Below are 16,360 nucleotides of genomic sequence, written 5' to 3'. Positions count from 1 at the left end.
GGGCCGCCCCCCCCACCCCTCCCCTCCGCCGCCGCCGCCGCCGCCCGGAGCGGAGTCGCGTCGACTGCCCAGAGTCCGCGAGCCCCGCTCCGCCCCCGCCGCCTCAGGTGAGTCCCGGCCCCGAGGAGCGGCCGTCCGCCCGCCCGCAGGCCCAGGTGCTGAAGGGATGGCGGCTCCCCGGCTCTCGACCGCGGCCTGCGGGCCCCTCGCCCGGCCCTGCGCTCGGCTCAGCGGGCGGGGCGGCTCCGTCCTTCAGGCAGCGCTCACCTGTGCGGGCCGGCCGGCACCGCCCGCTTCGTGCCGAGCTGCCGCCGCCCCGACGGAACGGAGCGCTGGGGGTCCGGAGGGGATGACAGCGATGGGAGGCGGCGCTCAGCCGGCTGCTCCACGGGGTGTGGAGATAGGCAGAGATTAACGGCGGCTCTCGCCCTCACTCGCTGTCTCTGATTCGGACGCATCTCCTCGCTGTTCATCCTGGGTGGCCTCGTGCTTCTCGAGAGGTGACAGCAGCTCAGGGGTGTTTGCCGTAGATGTGCTCTGAAAGCTCGGGCTGAGCGCGCTGGAGTCCTTTTTTCACCCAGCCCTTAAGTTGTATTTCAAAGCTCGAGGACAGTTAGTTTGCATTTGAAAGAAAAATAAAGGAAAGAGCCAAGAGAGGGTTCAGGGAAGAGCCACGAAGATGATCAGGAGGCTGGAGACCTCCCCTATGAGGACAGGCTGAGGGAGCTGTGCTTGTTCAGCCTGGAGAAAAGAAGGCTGTGGGGTGACCTCATTGCAGCTTTCAGTACCTAAAGGGAGCCTACAAACAGGAGGGGAATCAACTCTTTGAAAGGGTTGATAACTGCAGGACAAGGGGAAATGGTTTGAAGTTGAGGAAGGCAGATTTAGGTTGGATGTCAGGGGAAAATTCTTTACAGAGAGAGTGGTGAGGTGCTGGAGCAGCTGCCCAGAGAGACTGTGGATGCCCCATCCCTGGAGGTGTTCAAGGCCAGGTTGGATGGGGCCCTGGGTTCTGAATGTGGAGGTTGGTGGCCCTGCATGTGGCAGGGGGTTGGAGATTCATGAGCCTTGAGGTCCCTTCCAACCCTGGCCATTCTGTGATTCTGTGACAGTTATCACAACAGTGCCTTTCCTATGTGAAGTGCTGAGGTTGGCAGACAGGAGAACACTGACGGGTTACGATGCAGTGGTTGTATCAAGTCATTCAGCTGGTCTCTGAGAAGGAATAAATCTTAATAAAAATCTTACAAACAGTATTTATCTCCCCAAAGGAAATAACATTGCAATGATCAGATGAGAAATATTTGTGCTTTTTGAGATTGTCATCACTTGTTTCTTAATGAGCGTTACCAAACCCAAGCCAGCTGCTTGCTGCCAGTTGTGGCGCTTGAGAAGCTCAGCAGATGAGAACACATCACATCCCTTGTGCAGATGCAAGCTTTGGGAACAGCCTGTAGGTTAGTGAGCAAAAATCTCTGAACTAGGAGTTGTTAGGATGGGACAGCAGTGCTTTGCAGAGTGCCAACCTGTGGAGAGAGCATGAGGACTGTGTTAGAAAGTGTTGGGAAATAGCTGCGTTCCTTGGGCAGCAGAGATTGGATAGTTTCACATTTTATTTGGAAAGAGTCAAAAAGGCTGAGCGTTCCCTGTTGGTAGTAGAGCTCTTCAGCTTTTCCTGTATATGGAAATGCACTGCTACTGAACTGTTGGCATGCACTAAAGCAAGACTGTGGAAAAAGCAATTTGCAGTCATGTTTTGCTTATGTTAACGCATGGAATCTCAAACCATAGCTGTCCAAGGTCAAAGGTAACTTGGATTGTGTCAATGTTCTCACATCAGTAAAAATAAGTAGTTGTTTTTTTCTTAGGGCTGCATGCATGTAGTGGCTTTATTTGATCTTTAGGATAAGATTACTAGAACTAAGGAAATCATGGCAGTTAAAATTATGAACTGGACTTAAAGCTCATTTAGCCAGAGTTCCTATTTTAAGTACATTCAATGAAACTGCAAATCGTGTCTCTTTATAACAACAGGGCTTGATTTTTTAAAGAAAAAAATCTGTCCAATTATTTGCATTGGTGAAGTACTGGATCATGCACAGAGTCCTGAGGAGAGATACTTCTTAAACTGGTGGGCTGCTACAGTTGCTCAGCTCTGAAAGGGGTTACTCAGCTCTCATTCACTCCTGAGTTTCTGTGGGACCGCCATTCATTTCCTGTTTGCTTCCAAATTCCTACCTTGTCCTGAAGTCTCCACCCTCTGCTAACATGGCCATACTTGGCTATGTTGTAATTTCAGGCTGCAATGGGTGTGGATGTCTTGGAGTGACATCACAGAGATGGTGCTTGTTAGATGTACGTGGAGGGGCAGGCAGACACTGCTATCAGCCGAGGATAAATTGCTACAAAACATGTGGAATACGTGAAAGGAGGAAGAAATGAAGAAATCCCAGTGGTGTGTGCTGAGCTGTGCACATTTCAGCTCTTACAGGTGACCTTGAGTTGTTACAGTGCTACCTGCCATCCATTTATACTGTCCTTGATTAACACAGGACACAGAGATATGATCTGATATTTTAAAGAGCTTTCAATCACCTGCAAATGTTCAGCAGTAAGTTAGAAGAAAAACTCAGTGTCTAGCCTTGTAAAAAAAGTATTCACAAACCCAAAGAACTCAGTTTGTTCTTCCACTGTTTGAATCTCACAAGCATGAAAGCCATAAAGCAGGTAAGTGTTAGGATTAACTTGAAGAAATTAGTACTTAGTTCATTACTGATGTTAGTGGTTTTTCCCTAGGATACTTACAAACGGCTTCATCAAATGATACATCAGCAGATTACAGTTACATATCTGTGCACATCAGTTTAGCCTCCTGATAGATGGAAAAAAAAAAAAAATTTCATTGTAGTGCAGCAAGCCTCAATACACACCAGAATTTCAAATCAATTCATTGAGCTGTCACTAAGTTTCTTGTTTAAGTATTCTAAATCCACAGTTAAAGTGTTAGGTGTTAGATTTCATAACAGTGTTTCCTCATATGAGGATACAGTAAGAAGCAAGAGCATAAACCTTTTAGAGCAATTGCAATTAGCTGTAGCTAAGCAGGACAGTCAAAATTCATTGACCTACCAAAGATGTTGGGGCACAGGGGGAAAGGTCATAACCTGCTGAGTATCTGTCGTTGTCTGAATAAATTGTCATGCTGAGCTGGAACAGCCTTTGTAGATGTTGAGGACTGATTTGTTTTAACAACCACTGAACTTTGAAGTGTTTTGTTGTCATTTTCACACCTTTCAGTTTTCTCCCCCCCCCAACTTTTCCAACATAGGAATATCTTTAACTCGGAATGTCTCTACATCAGTTCTTATTGGAGCCAATCACCTGCCATGCATGGAACAGAGACCGTACTCGTAAGTGATGTTTTCATTTACTTTCTCAGCTGCTCTTTTCTCTGTGCTGTCAATTGGTTCACCCTGAAGTGTTCTGGACCACGTTTAAGGAGGATGTGGTCAAATACACAGCACTACACTTAGAACCCAAGAAGCATGCTGCAGTCCTAAATCTGTTTGGATTTGAGACCCTTTTTTTGAAACTTGGACATTTAAGCAAATCCAGTCTTAGTGGGGTCCCAGAAAGTTTCGCCTCTTGGTCTGTACCCCATCAGAACATGTCCTTCTCATACTCTTTAACCTTTTATTTCCCTGCCCCAAGCCCAGCCTTTTCTTTTTATATAGTCTTCTATTTTTATATAGTCTTTATATAGTCTTCTACTGCAGCTGGATTGTTACATTCCAGCTGTGCTGTCTTTCTGTTCAGTGTACTCACAATCATGTTATGGCCATCATTTTTTGATATTACCCTGCAGGGATGGTAGCCCTTGGTTTACAAAACCTATGTAATGCTCTGAAAGTTAAGAGTACAAGCTTTAGACTGGGAAGTTCTGCCAAGTAAAAGGGTATTAAAGAAGCTTTCTGTACTAAGGGACTGTTTCTTTTCTTCTTCAAGAAATTGCCATTAGCCCTAATAATCATGAAGTCCACATTTACAAGAAGAATGGGAGCCAGTGGGTAAAAGCTCACGAGCTGAAGGAACACAATGGCCACATTACAGGTAAGTGAAGAGCAAGCTGTGCAGCAATTTTCCCTGCACCCTTCTTTCCTCAGCCGAGCATCTGAACAGGAAACATGCAGTAAATAGATCTCTTTATATGTAGGCATTCCCTCCTTATGGAGAACCTTGTGGCATTTTCCTGGCCTGCATGCAGGGAGCTGTTGGGACAGCAGTAAATCTTTTTTTAGGGATTCATTTCACCAAGTTAGTGTTGATATATTTTTCCTTTCCCTTTCCTACAGTACTCTGGCTTTAGGTTGGTAAGTGTTTTAAGTTGCCACAGACGCTGATGGAAACAGCCCTTCCCTTTCTCAGTGCTAATGCAGAGAAGTGTTTGTGTAGCATCCTCAGTGAGCAGGAAGAGCAGTTCTTTCAAGCCAGATGCAGGAGGAAAGCTTTAAGAACTGACTTGACTGCAAAGTAAAAAGCAAGACACCAGAAACTTAACTTTGGCCACCTTCTGGAGGAGATTGAATTCCTGATATTTTAACATTTCTTCACTGGTGGCCATAGTTCGGTCTTACAAGATGCTACAGTCCAAAAGATCAAAGCAGTGGAAGGGTGATACAGGAATGGAACAACAAATGCACTACCACAAATACAGTGTGGAAAAGGAAAACAAAAGGTGCTCACCTGTCTCTGAGGATCTGGGCTCACAAGGAAAACTCCACAGGGGAGGGATCTCCAACCAGAGATCCTTTCCCTGTGGCAGTCAGCCCTTAAATGAGATCTAAGAGAGGTGCAGCCAGGCTCCACCCTTTCCTGTCACACAGCTGAATTGCCTTCACCTGTGCTCCCAGAGCTGACCCAGGTCCTTTCCCCAGGTGCTCAGTCAGTGGTTCAGGCCATGACTCAACAGTTCCCATACACAGAGAAAGGACAGTTCTGAGGTACAACTGCATTTGATGTGACCAGCCTTGAACTGAGGGCAGACAGTGAGCACTTGTACTGCAGACCCATCTGTGGATCCACAACAAAAGTGTGAGAGCTTCCACAAGTCAAAAGGTGTTAGTTTTAAAAATGAAATTGTCCTGTTTAGTCCTTTTTGTGCATGTGGTACTTCGATGAGGAACTTTTCCCTCTAAGGAAATGGAAGTAATTAATCAAAGAGCTTGCCCCAGAACAGCAAAATTCCGTCCTCAGCTCTCTAATGGCAGAACTGTCTGCCTAACAGCATTTTGCAGGAACTTCATTCAGTTGATCTGGTTTTTACATTCAGAGAACAACTGTACTTGTTCTTTTGTGAAGAATCATTTGGGTTGAATTTACAAGCGATGTTCCATTCCACCAGAGGCTTTTCTCTACATTTTACTTTTTACCTACTGATGTTAGAGAGAAGCCAAATGTTCATAACTTGGCAAAAGAGCTTGTGCTGCTTTCCAGCATAGCTGATACCTTTGAATACTAAATGCTGCAGTTGTCTTACAGAGTGCACATGAATTGTGATTACACACAGGAGATAGACTTCTCAAACCACTTGTTGCTGACAGGAGGCCACTGCCACTCTAAATTCTCATCATAAGGGCCGAGGTTCTTAGTCCTGCCTTCTGGTTTCTTGAAGATTAGCAGAAAACTTTGCAAGAGGAGTGAATAAAGATCTGAGGCAAGTTCAGAATCAGAATGCTGGTGCTAATGCAAGGGAGATGTGGGAATTACAGAGACAGTAAAGAAGGGCACAGCGATCTGCCTTTCAAAAGCAGTGCAAGATTGACTTGTATCTCTGGTTTCAGATTACCAACCACTTCAGAACTGAGCTTCTTAAGCATAACCCTATTTTGAAGCAGTATATGAACAAAGTGATACAAATTAGTGCAGATACCCTTAATCCTTTTTTTCAGTTTGTGCACTTAGGGGATGTTTTTAATACAGAACATGGGGAAAATAATTGAAGTACAGTTTTGTAAGAGAGTTAAGGATTGAACTATGCATCTCAAAGAAGGATTCTAAAGAAGGGATGAAAAATAACATTGCCAGGAGAGTTTCCAGTTGAGAACAACCTTTGCATAGGAAAGGGAAAGAAGCAATGGCAAGCTTATCAAAGTTTTGATTTGTTGCATTCTGTGATTTTTTGAATTCTGCTTTTGCTTGATAGACTTTCTCATGGCACAGCTTAATAAATAAGCATGCAGTAACCCAAAGGTTTGTAATGGTACATAAGGATTAATCCCTGCTAAGTGACAAAAACTCAACATCTTGTTAGCTGAACATTTAGATCAAACAGATGTTAGATGTTTGTGCTTCAGTATTGCTGGGTTTCTGCTGTCCATAACGAGCCTTGTGTAGAAGTCAGTGATTTGTGGCTGCATTTCAGCCAGCCTGCAGAGCTCCACCTGTTGGTGAGCTGTTAGCTAGCTTGCTCAGTGAGCAGATTCTCTGTTCAGAACCTCAAAGTTTGGGATCTGCAGTTTTGGTGAAGGCTGGATGGAAGAACTGATATCCATAACAGTTTAAAATGGCGCCTGGAGAACAAGGGGAGTGCCAACATGAGACTGATAACTGTCTTTGTGGGAAAGAAGGCTGCAAGACTGTGTTGAATTACTATAAAGCAAATGGGCAATATTGTTAACACGAAGTCTGGATTGCAGGTATTGACTGGGCTCCCAAAAGTGACCGCATTGTGACGTGCGGCGCAGACCGCAACGCCTACGTGTGGAGTCAGAAGGATGGCGTGTGGAAACCAACACTCGTGATCCTGAGAATCAACCGCGCGGCCACCTTTGTCAAATGGTCTCCCTTGGAGAATAAATTTGCTGTAGGAAGCGGAGCTCGGCTTATATCTGTGTGCTACTTTGAGTCTGAAAACGACTGGTGAGCTGTTTGATTTTTGTTTGTACTCTAAGGGCTGCCTGGGGAAGCTTAAAGCCTGGAGTTTGGTGGCAGTAGCTAAGTTACTCTTTGTAACAATGTGATGGAAAGTACAGCGGTCACAGCAGGATGGCAAAGTCTTTGGCCACCGCAAACGGAGTCAAGCCCAAATGCAGTAGCCACAAAAACAAAGGAAGAAAATTTGCTTACCTGTGGAAGGCCTCCAGCAAGAAGAGATCTCCAGCAGGATCCCCTTGCCTTTGCTGCCAGCCCTTAAATGAGGTCTGGGAAGGGGTGGATCCTGGCTCTACCCTTCCAGTCACTCAGATGCATTGCACACACCTGAGCTCCCCTGGGTTGGCCCTGCCTTCCCACCAGGTGCTCAATCACTGCTTCAGGCCCTGACTCAGCATTTCTACACTTAGCATAGCTACACTATTTTACTAATTCTAAAATCTTCTGGCAATAAAGAGGAATAGGCTTCAGCAGTTCTTTCATGGAATTCTACATTTCAGGGAAAAGGTTCTTTCTTTTACCTCTTCACTGTAGTGTAGCACCTAAGGGCCTTTGACTAAGTCTGTTTTCAGGTTATATGTGTTGGCATAGGTATCGTTGACTGCCTTAAACTGAAGTTGCTCTTCTAAAAGCACAAGAATTTCTGCAGAGCAGACACCTCTTTACCACTTGTTTCCTCCTGCCCCACGCTCCTTCCTGACTGAATAAAGAACTTGGTCTTGCATCTTCTGTACTGGATCATTTCTTGTCAACAAAAAATTCAAATCTGTCAGATATCTCCAGGCTGATCCAAGAGCAGACGTTCAAGGTGGTCATTTACCTGTTCTGTATGCTGTCATTTATTCTCACACAGTTCATAGATCTCAGACAGGAATATCACAAATATTTCTACCACTGATATTATCTTTGGAAAGTTGGAGCTTCTGATCTTCAGGAGATCTACATTTGTAGCTATCTGTATTGGAGCTGCATTTTCCCATATCCCCTGTAGGTGATGATAGGTATGTTAGGTATCCATTAGTTTGGGTTGCATTAACATTTGTGAAAACACAGGTGTGTGTTCCCACCATTCTGTGTACAGTATCCATGTGAGGATGCTAAACACAGAGACCATCTGCAAAGTTCACTTTAAAGACTGTTTGGGACTTTTTTGCTTTCCAGTTTATTCAGTTCTTAATGTTTTCTCTGCCTCACTTGTCTGTAGAAGAATCAAAATTCTCCTGTGTCGAAGACAAATAATGTAATGTGATCCTTAGAACTGCTGATGGAAGTAAACTCAAAGAAAAACCACCATCATCCCAAAGGCCATGCAGTGAATAACTGATTTCCCCACTACTTTGTGAACTGTTCAAACAAATTCAATCTGCTGAGACACATTTAAGTTAGTGCTCATGCATTCAACAGTAGGACCACTTTTTACTGTACTTCAGATAACTGAGATACAGACTTTGGCCTTATTGTTGGCAGTTCACCCGTTGATGTGTTGGCTTTTGTAGCTGTTGTACTCTAGAAAAGTTGGAAGAAGCAGGAGAGGAAGTGCACTCAGTGATGTAACAAAATAATGCTGCTCAGCTCTACGCCGTGGCCAAAACTGATTTCTTGTTCACCAGGAGGAAAGAACCAAGCAATTACTGTGCAAAATTCATGTCAAGGAATTCAGTCTGATGTATCATAAACATAAATTAGAAGATGAATTAGATTCAGAAGAAGAGTTGCATATTTAATGTGACTTTGTAGTATTTAAAACTTTGATTAAGATAACAACATGAGGTTCATAGACAGTAAAAATATGCAAGGAAATGGGCACAACCAAAGGCATAAAATATGCAGGGCTTGGGCATAATGTGAGTTTTCTAGCAAAGCTTGTGTTCAGTCATTGATAAGAGGTGATGCTTTTGAGGTGTATTACTTGGGTTTTGAGGAATGGGTAAAATATTTACACAAAAATCTCATCTTTTTTAATGTAGGTGGGTGAGCAAGCACATTAAAAAGCCCATTCGTTCTACTGTCCTCAGCCTGGACTGGCACCCCAACAATGTTCTGCTGGCTGCTGGATCCTGTGACTTCAAGTGCAGGTGGGAGAAAATAAAGCATCTCTGAGTGAGTTTGGCTCACTGGTTCAAGTGAGAAGCAGAAGCATGATGACTGTGTGATTGCTGTCGGAATAGAAGGCAGCTCATCACATAACGATGTTGTTACCAAAATAAAATGCCCAGCTTAAGAGACATTGACTTTGGTGCTGCTGCATGAATGCCTAGGGCTGCTAACATTTATCTCCTGGGGGATTCAACTGAGTTTAATGAGCTGGTGAGTTTCTTTACTAGCAGGGCATGGAAGTGCTGCTGTTATAGGTGTAATGAGTACTGGGCTTTTAGTCTGAAATTAGATTTACAGATGCTATCTGGTAGGAATGTACCACTGCTCATTAGAGTTTCAGAAGCTGTGTCCTAGTGCTGCAGCTTGTCTCACCTTTCTCTTCTCCGAGCCGCTGTTCACCAGGCTGTGCTCACCTGGCCTCATGAGGAATTGATGCACCTGAAACTCAGGGCAGCAAAGCACCATTTTTGCAGAGCAGGCTGATGTTTGAGATGGATGGGTTGTGAAGGCACACCGTGAGGGATGGGTTCTGCAGGTTGCTTTGTGCTGACTTACTGGAGTCACTGCACTGAAGCTTGCATGGGAGCTGCATGCAGTGATTGACTTCAGTTCATATTTTACTTAATCACTCGTCCTTGAATAATAAGAAAGCTTATTTTGTTAATTTCTTTATGTAATTGTGCAATTTTGCAGCTTCAAAATGCATATTGAGAATAACTAAGGAGTGGGAGAGGGGGGAGGGGCCGACCGTGGCGTTCCTGGTTTCGGAATGAAAGACGTGCATCTGAAGTCAATCCTTTGTTACCTTTCTATGTATGCAGAGATGTTAAATGGCAGCTGGGCAAGAGGAGGAGAGTCGTCTCCCCTTCCTGCCTTATCTCCAGTTTTAATTAGATGAACTGTGAGCGTTCGCTTCCGTTCCCAAAATAGTGTGGCGTGAAGGACTCGTTCATCCTCTAGAAGCAGCTGCTGTTCACATGTGGAAATTTTTTCATATGTGTTCATAAAGCATCTTGGGACTGTGATGTTATGTCAGCTGATCTGTGTATGTCCTGTAATTTGGACTTCAACTCTTTTGTCTCTGGGCTTTGCTCAGGAAGAGTGTAGCCTTTGCTTGATGATGACTAAAGATCTCCAGAATTCCACTTCCAGGGAACATGCAATTACACTGCAGTTAAAGATAAGAAACATACGTGGGCTGAAGTATGCATCTGTTCTGATAGGTGGTTCTGGAGAAGACTAGGAAATGGATCTGCTGGAGACACTGCCAGCTAGGAAGCAGCTGAGTTTGGGAAAAAAATGGAGGGCAGAAGAGACTCCAGGTTGATACTCAGCAGTTTTTTGGAGGCTGGATGAGCTCCTCTTGCATTTGTCTTTAGGAATACGTACTTGTATATTATATAGAGGGTTAATAGCATTGGTGATAATTGTATAATCTTTCTGGAACAATGTTGCTATGGGAATGAAAGTCATTTCCCAGTGTTCTTTGAAGGCTGGGGCCTTCAAGCTGAGGTGGTTCTGAGAGGGAGACTTCAGTAAGTGAAAAGATTTTTTTTTGCCAACAGTTCTGTTCAAGGTCTCTTACTACTTAGGAATGATTTTTTTCTGCCTTGTGTCAAAGGCTGCTGCTTTAAACATCTTGTCCTATTTCCATACATTAGGAGAGCCATCCTTTCTGGTGGCTCTATAATATTAAGTTTCTGGGAGGATTATCGTTAAATTATATTTAAACTGATAGAGCTGAGCATAAATTCTTACTTAATTCTCTGAAAATCTGTACCTAAAATAGCTGCAGTTAAACCCTTCTCATTCCAAACGAACAGCTTTATTTGAATGAACTGAACACAGACACTTTTTGAAGTCCACATTCCACACTGACAAGATTAAAAGTAGAACTTTGGATGGTGGTGGTATGGGAAGCAACTTTTCCTTCAATTCACTGTAGAACAATTTCATTTAGTTTGGCTGCAGCCATGAATGTTTGATTGCTGCTTTTCCTTCTTCCTGGAACATCTCTGGCTGTAGTATGGCACCACTCACTTGCTTCTCCTGTTCAATGGACTCCAATCCTGTGTGTGTGACGTGCTGGCAGCTTCCATGGCAACAGTGGGGAGCACCATGCTGTGGCAGGTCTGAATCATGCAGAAGGAATCTGATGAAAGGAGGAGGGCTTCCTATTTAAACATATCTTGAAAATTGAAGTGCTGGGAAAAAAAACAAAACCAACAAAAAAACCCAACCAACCAACATAAGAACACTGTGGTATTTTGTGCTTTCAAGGCATTCCTTCCATGAGGAGCCAGATTGAGGTGGTTCAGAGCCCCTGTGCTGGGAGCTGAACATCCATTTTCTTTCTTTGAAATCCTGCTAAACAGTGAACGTTCTTAAGAAGTGGGTGGTTTTCTATTGGTCTGTGTGAGAACATAATTATTATGTGTGGTAGCTCTGGGTTTTTCTCTAGCTGGAGAAATTGACTCTGAGAGCTAACAGCACTGCAGAGGGATGAAAGGGAAATCAGCACAGCAAAATTGTCAGGACGTTGTGTGTTTTTGTGCCATCTTCTGGAAACAAGTGGATTAGAAAAGAGAAGCATCTGTGAAAAAGCAATCTGCATTACACCCTGCTGCTGTTGCTTTCTTCTGTGTACTGAAACTTCCCAGCCTGTGTGGATTACTGTTAAAAGACACTGTACTACTTTATTTTGGGAGAGTTAGAAAGCATCCAGTTGTTTCCCATGTGAAATGTGTGTGCAGCTGCCAGCTGTTTCTTTTTTAATGTCTTTGTTCATGTAGAAATCTTCTGTTTGCAGGGTGTTTTCTGCTTACATCAAGGAAGTGGATGAGAAGCCTGCCAGTACACCGTGGGGCTCCAAAATGCCTTTTGGGCAGCTGATGTCAGAATTTGGGGGTGCTGGCAGTGGCGGATGGGTGCACAGTGTCAGCTTTTCTGCCAGTGGTAACCGCCTCGCCTGGGTCAGCCATGACAGCACTGTGTCAGTTGCTGATGCTTCAAAAAATATGATGTAAGTCTGCTCTTACTGTTAACTGTTCTGTGTTGGACATTAGAAGGAAGCAGTGTGTGCAGTGTTGTGCTTGCAGCAGCAAGAGGAGAGCTGGGACTCCTGTTTCCACTTTACTGCATGTCATAGCAGCCTCTTTGAGGCCTACATAAATAAGGTAGACTCCTACAATTCTATATTATGTATAATTCAAGTTGCTTTTAAGACATCTTCAGTGTGGGTACAATCACTTGCTTCCAGTCCATCAAAGTATTTAATTAACAGCTCCTCCTTGATCTTAAGAACTTCTCAGTCTCCATGGTTTTCTAACTGAGGAAGAGACTGTGTGTGCATTTTGCTGGCACGGGTGGATCATCCAGGTACTGCTGTGCTCAGCTTTGAGTTTTGATTCTGATGGCCTTAGCTGTGTAAGTAACTGGCTAAGGATATCACTAAGTATAGATGGCTCTACAATTCCTTTCTCATTTATTACAAAAATCACAAAAACTGACCTAATTTAACACCCAGACTTTTTCCTTCCAAAGAGCTGATGCTGAGGACTGAAACATCAAGTGGTTTTATACTGTAGATCCAACTAATAGCCTCTTGAATTTGAACCTTTTTTGGGGGGCGGAGGGGAATTATTACGGATTTCAGCCTTCTGGTGTCACCTTGGGACAGCTGAGCTCCACTGAATTGTATTCCAGTAATGCTTGTCTGGGAATTGTCTCTTTGTTTTTTGCTGGAACCAAAGATGAGAGGTTTCACTGAAGTCCTTAACAAATACTCTTGTGTTCAGGGTTTCGCAGCTGAAAACAGAATTCCTTCCACTCCTGAGCGTGTCATTTGTCTCTGAGAACAGCGTGGTGGCAGCTGTAAGTGTCTTTATTTTCTCCTTGTAGAGTGTTGTAGTGTTTTGGAGAGTGAGAAAAGCACCATGAGTTGACAAGTTAGCGATAAGCAAGATCTCCATGGTGTCGAGCGTTACGTTTCTGCAATTAACAACAGCAGAACAAGAGAAGCTCTGGGTCTTCACATGCTCTCCCGGTGTGTGGTTGCAGGGCCACGATTGCTGCCCCATGCTTTTTAACTGTGATGAGCGTGGCTTGCTGAGCTTCGTTTCGAAACTGGACATTCCAAAACAGAGCATCCAGCGCAACATCTCTGCCATGGAGCGCTTCCGAAACATGGATAAAAGAGCCACCACAGAGGATCGTAACACTACCCTGGAGACTCTGCACCAGAACAGTATAACGTGAGTGTCTTGGCTGTCGAGGTGAGGGCGAGCAGGGCTCCTCATCACTTTGGTTTCACAGGATGAACCACAAACCTTGAGGGCTCAGATTTGCCACGCCGGATGGGTGTAGCTGGTATCCTGCATCCATTCCAGCCTTTCAGTAACACCTGTGTGTTTCTGGGAATTGTGGAAGCTGGTAAAGTTAATTATTAACACTGCATGCATGCTATTCCTGTTAGCTCGTGTTTAATGTGTTCTGCAACTTGGATGCAGTTTATCTTATCAAATATGTGAAGAATTCACAAGAGGTTGGTAGTACTGCAAAGCACAGTTAGGAGAATTCACCTGGAACAGGAATTCACATCTCAGCTTCTTACTTCTGGTGTTACTTCTCTATAAATTTATTCATCAAAAAGGATCGATTCAAGCTAATTGAGTAAAATACTCTTATATCTTAAAAGTGTGTGAGCCTAGAAGATGCAGCATTCCTGAAGCAAACTGTCTTTATCCGAGGAAAATGTTTAGTCTTCAGCCACTGACTGATAAGGGCTTTCAGCATCCTCTCTCTGCTTATTGTCCTGAAGCACCGTGCCAAAAATGTAGCATAAGCTCTGCTATACTGACGTCTCCCTTTGGAAGAGTAGCAGTTGATTTCAGCCCCAGCTTTCTGGCTCTCTGGGGTGGGTGTCTGCCTTACGGCTCTCGCTCTCTGCTTGCAGCCAGGTGTCCATTTATGAGGTGGACAAACGGGACTGTCGGAAGTTCTGCACCACGGGCATCGATGGAGCGATGACCATCTGGGACTTCAAGGTATGCTCCTGCTGCTGCCTTTGTGGGAACTGCTTGCAGTGATTCCTTTTTTCAGTCTCTAGCATCAGTTTCTGGGGCGCAGCCCTAGTTTGAGTTTTGCTAGCAGGAAATAGGAAATCCAGGCTGGGATACCAGGAGCATTAGTGAACTCCGTGAGCAAGGCAGAGCCAGGACCCAGCTTAAATGCAAAGATGTTTTGCTTAGTAGATGGTACTGATCCAGACTTATTTTTTTAATGAATTGCTTGCTGTACCTGCAGTCATCCCACGTGTTCTTTGCTTCTCCAGCCTCTGCTTAGCCACAGTGGGGCTGTAGAACAGCTTTTAATATGACGAGGCTCAGTGTCTCTCCTTGTTCCCATCCCTTTGGACTCTGCTCACTGTCTTTCTGCAGAAGATGCTCCTGCCATCTCTTAATAAACTCATCAGGGTAGTACATAGTTACCTCAAACAATTAAAAAGTACAGTAAGCACTGTATTGAAAACCTCCAACACTGGCTTTTAGGACAGTCGTTACTTACATTGTATCATGTCAGAATGCTTTGATGGGGGTAGAGGCCAAAGGAGAAACTGAGGTCATGTGTGAAATGTTTTAATGCTGCTTCAGCAGGGAGGGGGTGGAGCTGTTGGTCCACGTGTGAGAGTTGGAAATGAATGCTTTTAGTGCTGCCTGGCTCCTGAATCAGAGTCATCTCAAGCCTTGTCTATGGCTCCTTCCTCCTTAACATCAGCCTTTACGAGGAGTTGTTTAACACTGCTTTCTCAGCACGTTGTCATTACGGTTTTCTCTCTTCCAAGACCTTGGAGTCCTCCATTCAGGGTCTACGAATCATGTAAAGATGGATTGCCAGCATCTAGCAGGACAAACTGCTGACAGAACGCAGCTCCCACGTCTGCACAAACCTGAGGAGGGAGGACAAAGGTGGAATGCTTGGAAACACTGAGAAAGAACGGCTTGGCAGATTTTCTTTTGAATCTAAATTTGGTGAATTGTGTTGGTTTCAAAATCAGCTGTGATTGTTTTTTGTTTTTTTTTTATTTTTATTTTTTGGTTGGTTGTTTCATTCCATTCTTTACCAAAGCTGCTCCTTAAGTAGTTTATTGCAGGAAGTTATGAATCACTAACTTAAAAGGGGAATTTTATGTAAATTGTCTGCTAGAAATAATAATAATAATAAAAAAAAAAGAAAAACAGATCCTTTGTGTTTTGGTGCCCATTAAGAGTGATTAAAAAGAGGATTTTGTAAGAATGATTGAAAGAAGAGAGCATAAAATCCTGACCTGGTGTTTTATGGCCTCAGAACAGGAAGAGTTCATCTTAACTGTGCTGCTTGAAGTTGGCAGATGAAGACCTGGAGCTGTGATGGTCTGGATGTGAAGACTGAGCTGGGCTTCATTCGAGGGCTGATCCTTTGAGGTGATGATGTTGGAGGAAGAATAGTTCTGTCCTGCTGACTCTGAGTTCTGTCTGCCTGGCAAATTAACCCGAATGCCTTTTCCATTGTAGTGGGTCATAGTTGTAGATGACCAGAATTATCTGTGGTTGCCTTTTGGGATTTGTACAAAGCCTTTTCACAGCACAGGGTGCAGTGTGGAAGGTGACGTGTGGACAGGAAGGCAAAAATCCAGATCTTGGGGACAGCAAATGAAAAGCAAATCACTTGGTGAGCCTGTGACATTACACAGGTCTGCATGTCGTGTGGGAGCTGAGTGCTCAGCCCATGGAATTCTGTGTGGTGACCAGTGGAGTAACAAAGCACATTAACAGGAGTAACAGCAAACACTGTGCTGCACTGATCCTTTGTCTCCAGGTGAGCCATCTGAAGTGCAGTTCTGAGCCTGGGCAGCGTGCTGAGGCCTTTGCACATAACTCCCTTTATTCATATGCTCTAATTAAGGCTCACTGTACCACTGCCTGGAGCTTGGTGCAGGCTGTGCTCGGGAGGGGGATTTTCTGGCTCGAGGCATTGCTTTATAAGGTCTGAGACCTTGTCACTTCTGTCGAAAATGCAGAAGTGCGTTAAAAAAGCCCAGCAACCCAGTGAGTAAATGTCACCACTTCCTCTGGAACAAGAGTGCTGCATCATCCCCTGCTCACAGCTCAGCTCTGAGAGACTGAGAAGGAAGGGCAGAACGCAGAGCTGGCAACTGTTCCAAAAGCAAACTTTGTGCCTTATGGGGGTGCATCATTTTCAGGTGCAATGTTTGTTGCATGCAGAGCACTTCTTGTCAGTTCCTTTTGCTTTTCTTTCGTCTTCCACCTTTTCCCCTGGCAGCCAAGCATAGCTT

The 16,360-nt window shown here is 44.3% G+C and overlaps 1 protein-coding gene across 1 annotated transcript; it reads left to right on the top strand.

The window, feature by feature from the left end:
• Positions 1-21: 21 nt before the first annotated feature.
• On the top strand, positions 22-15,263 carry ARPC1A (actin related protein 2/3 complex subunit 1A). Its single transcript, XM_042827979.1, has 10 exons — positions 22-107; positions 3,329-3,410; positions 4,006-4,110; positions 6,696-6,918; positions 8,898-9,005; positions 11,837-12,049; positions 12,825-12,900; positions 13,087-13,280; positions 13,982-14,072; positions 14,870-15,263. Exons 2-10 carry the CDS (start codon positions 3,347-3,349, stop codon positions 14,906-14,908), a joined length of 1,113 nt encoding a protein of 370 aa, XP_042683913.1. The 5' UTR covers positions 22-107; positions 3,329-3,346; the 3' UTR covers positions 14,909-15,263.
• The last annotated feature ends 1,097 nt before the right edge of the window (positions 15,264-16,360 follow it).

This window comes from Centrocercus urophasianus, unplaced genomic scaffold (genome assembly GCF_019232065.1).
Source record: "Centrocercus urophasianus isolate 14NV4802_14NV808 unplaced genomic scaffold, USGS_Curo_1.0 seq_29, whole genome shotgun sequence".
Taxonomy (NCBI): domain Eukaryota; kingdom Metazoa; phylum Chordata; class Aves; order Galliformes; family Phasianidae; genus Centrocercus; species Centrocercus urophasianus.
Note: the sequence above shows the minus strand (reverse complement) of the source record. Positions and strands in the feature narration are given on the sequence as shown.

What these genes read in the sequence shown, in the direction of transcription:
- ARPC1A (XM_042827979.1), top strand. Translation starts at nt 3,347, where the DNA reads ATGTCTCTACATCAGTTCTTATTGGAGCCAATCACCTGCCATGCATGG. An exon ending in ACACAATGGCCACATTACAG is followed by an intron (nt 4,111 to 6,695) that starts GTAAGTGAAGAG and finishes TCTGGATTGCAG; the next exon opens with GTATTGACTGGGCTCCCAAA. An exon ending in TTTGAGTCTGAAAACGACTG is followed by an intron (nt 6,919 to 8,897) that starts GTGAGCTGTTTG and finishes TTTTTAATGTAG; the next exon opens with GTGGGTGAGCAAGCACATTA.